This window comes from Macaca mulatta, chromosome 3 (genome assembly GCF_049350105.2).
Source record: "Macaca mulatta isolate MMU2019108-1 chromosome 3, T2T-MMU8v2.0, whole genome shotgun sequence".
In the NCBI taxonomy this organism is placed as follows: domain Eukaryota; kingdom Metazoa; phylum Chordata; class Mammalia; order Primates; family Cercopithecidae; genus Macaca; species Macaca mulatta.
In genome coordinates, this window is record NC_133408.1 from 183,288,910 (window position 1) to 183,300,149 (window position 11,240).

At 45.5% G+C, this 11,240-nt stretch overlaps 1 protein-coding gene across 2 annotated transcripts; it reads left to right on the plus strand.

Annotated features, from left to right (window-relative positions):
• The first annotated feature begins 2,336 nt into the window (after positions 1 to 2,336).
• Positions 2,337 to 8,047, plus strand: GSTK1 (glutathione S-transferase kappa 1). 2 transcript variants are annotated; one of them, NM_001266849.1, is given in 8 exon segments: positions 2,337 to 2,501; positions 2,999 to 3,080; positions 3,477 to 3,605; positions 3,921 to 4,021; positions 4,204 to 4,239; positions 6,520 to 6,636; positions 6,994 to 7,087; positions 7,701 to 8,047. In NM_001266849.1, coding segments are annotated over 8 exon segments (681 nt in total). In that variant the 5' UTR covers positions 2,337 to 2,429; the 3' UTR covers positions 7,751 to 8,047.
• Positions 8,048 to 11,240: the final 3,193 nt, after the last annotated feature.

Sequence of the window (11,240 nt, forward strand, 5' to 3'; positions counted from 1 at the left end):
GAGGTTGCAGTGAGCCAAAATTGCACCACTGCATTTCAGTCTGAGCGACAGAGTGAGATCACGTCTCAAAAAAAAAAAAAAAAAAAAAAAAAGGTGGATTGTGGTGGCTCACATCTGTAATCCCAGCACTTTGGAAGGCCAAAATGGGTGGATCACCTGAGGTCAGGAGTTCAAGACCAGCCTGGCCAACATAGTGAAAGTCCATCTCTACTAAAAACACAAAAAGTTAGCTGGGCGTGGTGGTGGCCACCTGTAATCCCAGCTACTTGGGAGGCTGAGGCAGAGAGAATTACTTGAACCTGGGAGGTAGAGGTTAAAGTGAGCTGAGATTGTGCTACTGCACTCCAGCCTGGGCAACAGAGCAAGACTCCATCTCAAAAAAAAAAAAAAAGTTTAGTTTCAGTGATTGTCAAACAATTAGTTTACTCTGCAAGTAGGTAATGATAACATCATTTTTCATTCCATTTTGCATGCTCTTTTCCATGTAGGGGTTTACCTTGTATCTCTGTATTCTGATAGCCTGGAGTTGTTTTCCTTATTGATACAAATGAAAAGTGAAATCTTTATATGTTTTCCAACTTATTAAATTAGTAATGTTAAAGATAATTTTAACAAAGTTAAATGGAATTATTTTAAAATTCTGTTTCTTTGCAGTAAATGTAATCCCAATATAAGACAATATGACTCACATATTTGTGAAAACAAATAGGGCCAATCGTTCCCATTATCACTACAATTATCTATGGTGAGGCCTCTCCATCTTCTACCAGTCCCTCTTTTTTTCACTCACTCAAAATATATGTATCAATGGTCAAATGTGTCCCAGACATTGTGCAAATCGATAAAGGTAACACAAGAAAATGTGTACTCTGAGAACTTCTTATTCTGCCCCAGTTCAGGAGATTCATGCAACTGCCAAGTAACAATAATAAGAGCTAGCAGTTATTGGAGTACCTCAATCCTCACAACTCGTCATAAGGCCGGTGTTATCATTAGATATTCCCCATGTGTATGCAGGATGAGGAAATAGGTTCAGAGAGGTCAAGTGGCTCACCCAAGGGGCACAGCTAAGTGAAAGGCACTATAGGCATCTCAAACTATCTCCTTCCCAAAGACTTCACTGCAGAGCAGGACAGTCACCCTGACACCAGCCCAATGGGTTCATCTTGCCCATTACCCAGATAGAGCTGATTTATCAAGACAAGGGACTTGCAATAGAGAAAGAGTTTAATACATATAGAGCCTGCTAAACAGGAGACCAGAATTTTACTATTACTCAAATTAACCTTTCAAAATTCGGAGGCAGAGGCTAAGGGGCTTTGTGGGTTTTTTTGTTTTTGTTTTTTCTTTTGAGATGGAGTCTTGCTCTGTCACCCAGGCTGGAGTGCAATGGCATGATCTTGGCTCACTGCAACCTCTGCCTCCCGGATTCAAGCAATTCTCCTGACTCAGCCTCCCGAGTAACTGGGATTACAGGCACATGCCACCATGCCCGGCTAATTTTTGCATTTTTAGTACAGACAAGGTTTCACCATGTGGGCCAGAATGGTCTTGAACTCCTGACCTCAAGTGATCCACCCGCCTCAGCCTCCCAAAGTGCTGGGATTACAGGCGTGAGCCACCATGCCCCCCGGCCAGTTTTTTAACAATAGTTTGGTGGGCAAGGGGCTAGAGAACGGGTGCTGCTGATTGGTTGGGGATGCAATCACAGGGGTGTGGAAAACCGTCCTCAGTGCACTGAGTTGCATCTGGATGAGGGCCACAGAGGAGTCACTGATCCAGGTAGAGTCATCCTGTCATCAGAAATGGAAAAGTCTGAGAAGGTATCTTCAAAGGCCAGTCTTAGGTTCGACAAAAGTGGTTATTTACAGGGATAACTGGGGAAGTTGCAGAGCTTGTGACCTCTGGAACAATGTCTGGTAATTGTAATTCCTACATCTTAGCAGAATTCAGGCCCCTCTCATAATCCTAAACTTGTTGGACTTTTATTAGTTTTATAAAACTGCTTTAGTTTGGGGAAGGGCTATTATCATTTAAACTATATACTAAATTTCTCCCTATATTGGCTCGTCCCATGCTCAGGAATGACCAAGGGCAGTTTGGAGGTTAAAGGCACGATGGAGTTGGTGAATTCAGATGTTTCACCTTGGTAATTTCCTCACTGTTAAAATTTTTGCAAAGGCGGTTGCAGCGCCTCTTGTCTACACCTGCGCGCTCCCCGAGGGGTCCCTACCCACCCCACCCCTGGCTGGGGGCCGTAGGCTGGCCCCGCCCCGCTGCGCCTGAGGGGGGCCTCTGCCAGGGCAGTTTCTCTCTGAGGCTGCGCGCTAAGGCGGTGGGCGGTCCCGGGCAGGTCCAGAAGCCAGGCTGCCTGTGCCAAGTTCCGGGGAGCTAGCTGCTGCTGCCGCCGCTCTTCCGGAGCCTGCAGCATGGGGCCCCTGCTGCGCACCGTGGAGCTCTTCTATGACGTGCTGTCCCCCTACTCCTGGCTGGGCTTCGAGGTGACGCTGGGGTGGCCGCCTCGGCGGGGCCTGGGGTATGAGGGCGGAGGGAAAAATGAGCGCAGGGCACAGGGACAGAGGTCTCGTGAAACTCCTGGCGCCGCCCACGGGGTTAGGGCAAGCAGGGAGAGCTCCAGGGCTGAAGGTCACTTAGTGCTTTTAAACGGAATGGAGTCGCTGGCTCCAACCCGAGCCTTTATATCCCGACTGCAGTTTCCCACGGTGGTGGAAAGAGGGGCGGCTCCAAACATTCGGGGAGAAATGCAGAACATGCCCACCTCTTAGCCCAACGATGGCAGTTTTGGGGAAAACTGGCAACAGGAGCGAAGATCCTGGAATAGATTTCTGGTAGAGGGGAGAGTTTTGTCGATTTCAAACCAAACAATGTAGGGTGTCCGCATAACCTCTGTTCTGCACTTAGCGGCTCCCTTCCCTTTCCCTCGGCTTTCACTTTTCCATCTTGCACACTGGCAATCGTTCTTGACCTCTGCCCGCAGGTCCTTTGCCGGTATCAGAATATCTGGAACATCAACCTGCAGTTGCGGCCCAGCCTCATAGGAGGGATCATGAAAGACAGTGGTAGGAAGGGAGGGTCGGGGCAAGGGTGATTTCAGTGGCCCAAGAGAGCCGACCCCAGCGGGTCCTTATATTGGCACTGGCAGCTAGAAAGCTACCCTCTGCCCCGTCTCTACTAAAAATACAGAATTAGCCGGGCGTGGTGGCGCATGCCTGTAAACCACAGCTATTTGGGAGGCTGAGGTGGGAGAATCGTTTGAACCCAAGAGGCGGAGGTTGCGGTGAGCTGAGATCGCGCCATTGCACTCCAGCCTGGGCAACAAGAGCAAAACAACGAGAAAAAAAAAAAATAGAGAAGAAAAAAGAAAGCTGCCCTCTGCCCAAAACCCAGGTCGAGGTCCCCAAACCTGGGACCCTTAGGCCTTTTCTCACTTAACGTGCCCAACCTTCTCCTGGCAGGAAACAAGCCTCCAGGTCTGCTTCCCCGCAAAGGACAATACATGGCAAATGACATAAAGCTCCTGAGACACCATTTCCAGATTCCCATCCAGTTCCCCAAGGATTTCTTTTCTGTGATTATTGAAAAAGGTGAAGAGAGTGGGATGCAGACAGGGTATCCAGTGAAGAACAGAGAAGTGGGAGATTGCGGGATTGATAGGATGGAGGGGCTGCAGGAGACTAAAGCAAGTGAAGCCTGCCTTGGGAAACCTCAGGATCAGCGTTGAGGGAGCTGAAGGTTGCCGGGCATGAAAGGGAAGAAGAGCAGGCAAATAGGTCATGGGAACCTTGGGTGAGAGGCTGAGGGCAGAGGAGCTCTGGGGGATGTCAGAAGCAAGGAAGAGCTAGTCCTCCACCAGGAAAGCAGCAAGAGGAGCCCTGCCTCTGGGTGCCTTTGCCCCACAGGAAGTTTGTCTGCCATGCGTTTCCTCACCGCGGTGAGCTTAGAGCATCCAGAGATGCTGGAGAAAGCGTCCCGGGAGCTGTGGATGCGCGTCTGGTCAAGGGTGAGTGTGGGGCTCTGGGAATCCTCTGGGAGGACCTTCGATGACTTTCTGACCTTCCCCAGAAATGTTTTCAGGGTCATGATCCTGCCCTCCCCACTACCCCAGAGGATCTACTGTCCTCCAGTCACACCCCTCTCCTTCTGAGAGGCACTGCTTCCTGCTGAGTGTTCTCTTCTTCCTAGGATGAAGACATCACCCAGCCCCAGAGCATCCTGGCGGTGAGTGTCCTGGCTCCACCTCAACTGTACTCAGAGAGAATCGGAGAGCAGTTGGCGGTTGGGGGTAAAGAATACAATAGGTCTCTTATTGCATGGAAAAGGTTATAATTACTGGGGAAGAAAGGATGTCTGTGATTCAGGGGACAAATTACTGAAAAGTCAGAACTAAGGATCCTCAAAAGGATATCTCAAAGTTGAAAGGGGAAGTGCAAAAGGGACAACATATCGGTAGAATTTATTTGCTGAAAGACATCAATGAGAGAAAAATGCTCAGTGTCGGAACCCCTGGACGGGGAGGGATGTAGTATTCACAAGTCTCCACAAACTCCAACACAAACCTCACCAACACATCCAGAGTGGAAGACAGGAGACTTTTTCCAAGAGGCTTTAAAAAGACAAAAAGAGATAACTGACTAATGCCACGGTATATAGAAGCCTGAGTGAGAACAAATGGAAATAGCTCAAAACATTGACCAGTGAGCCACAGATAAGTAAGTTTGTCTTCAGGATTAAATTAGGAAATTCAAAACAGTATTATTCCTCTGGCTTACAAAAAAATAGTTGAAACCTATTCAAATGTAATATATCAAGTGGCAAATCACACAAAAGTTAAATGTATAAGGAATGGCAAATATATCTTCTACAGTCTATATTCCTGCAAAGTACATGTGTAATTTTTAGCTTGCTTTTTTACTTCATATTTAATAATCATTTTCCGTGCCTTTTTTTTTTTTTTTTTTTTTTTTTTTTGAGACAGGGTCTAGCTCTGTCACCCAGGCTGGACTGCAGTGGCGCAACCTCGGCTCACTGCAACCTTTGCCTCCTGGGCTCAAGCGATCTTCCCACCTCAGCCTCCCGAGTAGCTGGGACTACAGGCACACACTACCATGCCCGGCTAACTTTTTTATTTTTTGGAGAGAAGGGGTTTTACCATGTTGCCCAGGCTGGTCTTAAACTCCTGAGCTCAAGAGAGCTGTCTGCCTCCACCTCCCAAAGTGCTGTGTTTACAGGAATGAGCCACTGTGCCTGGACTCCATGCAGTTTTTAACTCTTTGAAAGTATAGTTCTTTGTTTCTATAGAGGTTCTATTGAGTGGACTTATTTTTGTTTTACTTAACCATTTTTCTGTAAACATTTTGTGTGGTACATAATTCTCTAATTTAACCAAGTCAAAGACAGTGTCTCATTAGGACAGGCTACATGAATTCCTGGGTCGCACTTCTGATCTAGGAAGTCAAGATGCAGTGGTTCTCAATCTTGGCTGTGAATTAAAATCGCCTGGAGTACCTTGGAGCTAACCCTTTCCCCCTGGAATTGTGATGTAATTGTTCTTGTTCTTTTTTTCTTTTTTGAGACAATGTCCTGCTTTGTCACCCAGGCTGGAGTGCAGTGGCATGATCATGGCTCACTGCAGACTCAACCTCTTGGGCTCAAGTGATCTCCCATCTCAGCCTTATGAGTAGCTGGGACTTCAAGCATGTGCCACCATGCCTAATTTTTTTTTAAATTTTTTTGTAGAGATGGGGGTTTCACTGTGTTGCCCAGGCTGGTCTCAAACTCCTGAGCTGAAGCAGTCTCCTGCCTCAGTCTCCCAAAGTGCTGGAATTACAGGCATAAGCCACAGTGCTTGGCTCTAGTTCTAAAGGATGACCTCACGTGGAGATTTTTTAAAGCTCCTCAGGAGTTTCAAATGGGCAGCCAAGGTTAAGAACCACCTATCCCAAACTATACCCAAACCACAAACTGAAGCCTTTGTCTTTGTCTTGAAGCCAGGTAGGTGGCTCCAGCCATGTGCCTTGTTACAAGGTCCTCAGGAAGTTCCACTGGAATTAGAGCCTAGCTCTTGATTCGAAAAAAGCATGAGATACTCAGGAACTCTGAGAAGTAGGAAGAAAAGAGCCCTGGACTTGAATTCTAGAGACCTCAATATTAGTGTTGGCTCTGCTACCAACATGCTCTGTAACTCTGAGCAAGTAATGTATCACCTCTGGATTCAGGCTCTTCATTTGTGAAATAAAGAGGTCTATCTAGCTGGTCTCTAAGATGTCCCCTGGTGTTAATTTCTGTGATTGACTCTGTGCCATCTACCTTTTCCACCCATCTCAAGATTTGGGAGAAAGGAAATAGTTCCTCTTGGCAAGGACAGATCTCCACTTGTGGGTGGGTAAGGGCATTGCCAGGAAAACTTGGGGGCAGAAAATAAAAAGACCAGAGTTTTCCTCTGAGATCCCCATCCAATATCATGCAGCCACAGTTGTATTCCCTACTATATTCCCTTAGGCTGCAGAGAAGGCTGGCATGTCTGCAGAACAAGCCCAGGGGCTTCTGGAAAAGATCTCAACGCCAAAGGTGAAGAACCAGCTGAAGGAGACCACTGAGGCAGCCTGCAGATACGGGGTGAGCAGCTCTTTATGTGTGTTCCCAGCCTCCATCCTGAAGATGGAGACTTGAGAATCTCTAGGTGTGAGTCCCCATGCTTCTGTGCAAAAGCTCGCTTTCCAAGTGTTCTCCTCAATGCTCTTAGACAACCCTCATCTTTTCCCTTCTTTTCCTTGGGCTCAGGGAAAGGAAAGGAAGGAGATGGATAGTGAGAGAAAAGACAGCATCTTAGAAACAGGAAGGCACCTGGGGCCATGGAGCCTCTTACACCTCTTTCCTTCTGTGAACTCAGAAAAGTACTGACTCGAAGCCTTCAACCCCCACCTAATACCTGCTCCTTTGCCTTCCTCCTTGCACTGTAACTGCTTTCTCCAGGCCTTTGGGCTGCCCATCACCGTGGCCCATGTGGATGGCCAAACCCACATGATATTTGGCTCTGACCGGATGGAGCTGCTGGCGTTCCTGCTGGGTAAGTTAAAGATTCAACACTGAGCCGGGTGCAGTGGCTCACGCCTGTAATCCCAGCACTTTGGGAGGCTGAGGCAGGCGGAGCATGAGGTCAGGAGATTGAGACCATCCTGGCCAACATGGTGAAACCTTATCTCTACTAAAAATACAAAAATTAGCCGGACGTGGTGGTGCACGCCTGTAGTCCCAGCTACTCGGGAGGCTGAGGCAGGAAAATCACTTGAACCTGGGAGGTGGAGGTTGCAGTGAGCCAAGATCATGCCACTGCACTCCGGCCTGGGTGACAAAGCAAGACTGTCTCAAAAAATAAAAAGATTCAACACTGAACTGCCTTTAACCCCAGCTCCACCCCCACTATATCAGTTGACTGGAAGGAGGGGCTCAGAGCAAAAAATATTCTTGGTACTTCCAGTAGCAAAGCCTTATGCAGTCCGTGCTGTTCAACGTTGAATGGGCAGGGGCTGTCTTCATCGCCATTAAAAGAGAAGGAAGCCTTCTGTACCTTGAAGCCAAGCAAGGGTCTTATTAGAAAACCCCTGGGACCTTGTGGGACCAACTCCTGCTGCCAGCACACCTGAGAACGGTGTGCAGAGTCTGTTATTTCCTTCATCCAGGAGAGAAGTGGATGGGCCCTGTGCCTCCAGCTGTGAATGCCAGACTTTAAGATTGCCCGGAGGAAGCAAACTCTTCGTATAAAAACAGCAGGCCATCTGCTGAACCCCAGCTCCACCATAAGGCACTGGGACTTGGATTTCTCTATCTGATAGAGGTATTTTCTGTGGCCCTGGGAGCTGTCTATCTTTCCCCTACCCCCAAGGACACCAGGAAGGGGTCCACCATTAGTCATGTGGCAACCTTTACTTCTATGCCTCACAAGTGCCTTTCAGAGAGTCCCCACTCTGCTTTCCCACAAAATAAACCTAATGCCCTCAGGCAAAATGTTTCTGTGTCTGTATCTGCCCTGGTGTATTCTCATTCCTGGGGTCACATCCTGCCTCCTCTAGGGATAGGTGAAGGAGAGCTCTTTTGGTACTTCCAGCCAGATCAGCCATCCAGCCCTCCTTGGGGCTGTGGAAGAAGTGAGAATAGTCCCCCATTCTCTCACACAGAAACTCCCCTGGTCTATCAGCAACAGAAAACCAAGCCAGATGGACTTTGCAACTAACCAGTTTGGGATTTACTGTCTTCTGACCAGCCACAGTGACTGAGATGGGGCTGGGACCAGAAGCCCAGTGGGAGTGAACAGCAGAGGGAACCAGAGTCTGGCTGAGCTTGTGCCCAGATATTTAAACTGCATCCAGCCACACCTGCAGGACCAGGGCAAGGCAGTACTGGGAAACTGGCTGGAGTTGCTGGGGATTGGAGAAGTTGCACACCTTTTCATAGATAGCTCCCTTACCCCTCAGTGCAGATTCTGAGAAAACTCCAAGTATAACCCCTGTTCCCTACTACATACATGTAACTTTTCCATTCCCCCAGTAATTGATCCAAAGTCCCTGCCTCTAGCTGTGCCCATTGTGCAACTATCAGAATCCCTTGTTTCAATAGTATTTTGACTTCCTTGAGAATACTCTGTATTTGGAAGCTGAAACCTCACTTGGACCCATTGTTGGGAACCAAGTACAGAGCCTTACATAGACCAGAGGAGTTTCAGGAGTCATGCCACCTTCTCTTCTATCTCTCCCTCTGGGTCTGGCTCTTCCCATACTCCATTTTCCCCTTTTATCTCCCATTACTTTCTGTCTTCCTCTCTCACCTTTCCCATATCTGTAGCATCCTCCAGGATTTAAAATCAACTTTAGCCAGCTTATCTGTGACAAAAGAACATCTCCAGATTAAGTACTCCTTTTATTTCAAAGGAGTTTCATGTACAACTACTGTAAAATAAAAATATAGGAAGATGTCCAATCTTAAAAATCATAAGGACAAATTGAGACAAAACTAAGCTTCCCAGAGCAGGGTGAGTGGAACCAGTTTTATGAATAAAGATGCTTGTCTCAGCACTATTTGTTGATATCAAAAATTGTGAACAACTTAAACACCTATTAGGAGGAGAATAATAAATCATGACAGATTCAGGAGATAATGTTTTACAGCCATCAAAAATTGTATTTTTTGAGGGCTGGCATGGTGGCTCACACCTATAATGCCAACACTTTGGGAGGCCAAGGCGGGTGGATCACCTGAGGTCAGGAGTTCGAGACCAACCTGGCTAACATGGTAAAACCCTGTTTCTACTAAAAATACAAAAAATTAACCGGGCATGGTGGCACGTGCTGTTAATCCCAGCTACTCGGGAGGCTGAAGCAGGAGAATCGCTTGAACCCGGGAGGCAGAAGTTGTGGTGAGCTGAGATTGTGCCATTGCACTCCAGCTTGGGCAACAAGAGCGAAACTCTGTCTCAAAAATAATAATAATAATTGTATTTGTGAAGAATTATTAAGAACATTGGAAATTCTTGGGATATAATATTGATTGGAAAAAGATGAAACTATATAGTATGATCTCAATGTCTTGATGAATAAAAACAATACAGAGGACATTATTCTGAGATAAAATATATCAAAATCTTTCCATTTTATTTGTATACTTTTAAAATTTTTCATTCTTTAAAATGTATTCTGATACACAAAATAATAAAAATGAAAAATAAAAAATTTGGCTGGGCTCAGTGGCTCATGCCTGTAATCCCAGCACTTTGGGAAGCCAAGGCAGGTGGATCACTTGAGGTCAGCAGTTTGAGACCAGCCTGACCAACATGGTGAAACCCAGTCTCTACTAAAAATACAAAAATTAAGCTGTTTGTGGTGGTTCATGCCTGCAATCCCAAGTACTCAGGAGGCTTAGGTGGGAGAATTGCTTGAACCCAGGAAGCGGAGGTTGCAGTGAGCTGAGATCGGGTCATTGCACTCCAGCCTGGGCGACAGAGTAAGACTCTGTCTCAAAAAAAAAAAAAAAATTGTGGATTCACATTGCAGTACAACTGTGCATCTTGCCCATTGATTTCTAAATGTATTATTAACTACTTAACTTAATCCTGAATCTTTTCCCAGTCTTAATGGGATAATGTTTTATTGTAGATGCATATTTCCTGCCTCTACTCAGTCTTTCTTTGAAGACTTTATCATCCTATTTTCTGAATCCAGTGGTTGACTTTAATCTTCTCTGGAGGAACTAGACAGTTTCTAGACTAATGCTTACACTCATGATCCAGATTTTAATTTCTGAAATCCTTCTTCCAAATAGAATCAAAACAGGAAAGGGGAAAGCCTCTCAAAGCAACTGTCTGTGAATAATGGAACACTCTTTTCTTCTAATCCAAGGCGGGTTTCATACTTTTTCTTAGTTTCTTGCCCTCTTCCCTTCTGATCAATAATTGTAATGTAATATGAAATTTGTAATTGTGCCAATACTCAGATTCAATACTGAACTACTTTCTTGCATTGTAATTCAAATTCCAAGGTTAACAACTAGCTTTATGTTTCCAAAACAATCTTATTGTATCTGTATTTTCTTAGGTGAAGTTTCCAGACATGATTTTTTTTTTTAACAGAACCAAACACATGGTAATTTAAAAAAATAATGCATGCATGTGGTAAAAACAGTGAAAGCAAGGTATCAAGTAAGAAGAGTCCTCCCTTTCTCATTCTCATTCCTACTCTCTATTTTTTATATATCTGTTTTGTAAGCTATAATACAGAGAGATTCCATATACTCTTCACATACTTTCCCCAGTGGTAACATCTTGCATAACTATAGAACAATAACACAATCAAGAAATTGACATTGATATAATCCATACACCTTATTCAGATTTCACCAGTTTAACACATGCTCATTGTGTGTCTGTATTTAGTTCTACATAATTTTATCACATGTAGGCTGATGACCACCACCACAGCCAAGATACAAAACATCTTAAGCCTAAAGATTTCTCATGCTACCCTTTGATAGCCACAGCCACCTCCCTCCCTCCCGTACTTCCCTAACCCTTGGCAATCACTAATCTGTTCTTTATATCTTGTCATTTCAAAAATACTATATAAATGGAATCAGATTTGATTTCAGCACAATCCCTTTGAGATCTATCCAAGGTTTTGACATGTATCAAGAGTTTATTCCTTTTTATTGCTGAATAGTATTAATATTCTATA

Coding starts and splice junctions, on each gene's coding strand:
- GSTK1 (XM_015135121.3), top strand. CDS start 2,430: ATGGGGCCCCTGCTGCGCACCGTGGAGCTCTTCTATGACGTGCTGTCC. Junction 4,022..4,203: donor GGATGCGCGTCTGGTCAAGG/GTGAGTGTGGGG, acceptor TCTTCTTCCTAG/GATGAAGACATCACCCAGCC. Junction 6,637..6,993: donor AGGCAGCCTGCAGATACGGG/GTGAGCAGCTCT, acceptor TGCTTTCTCCAG/GCCTTTGGGCTGCCCATCAC.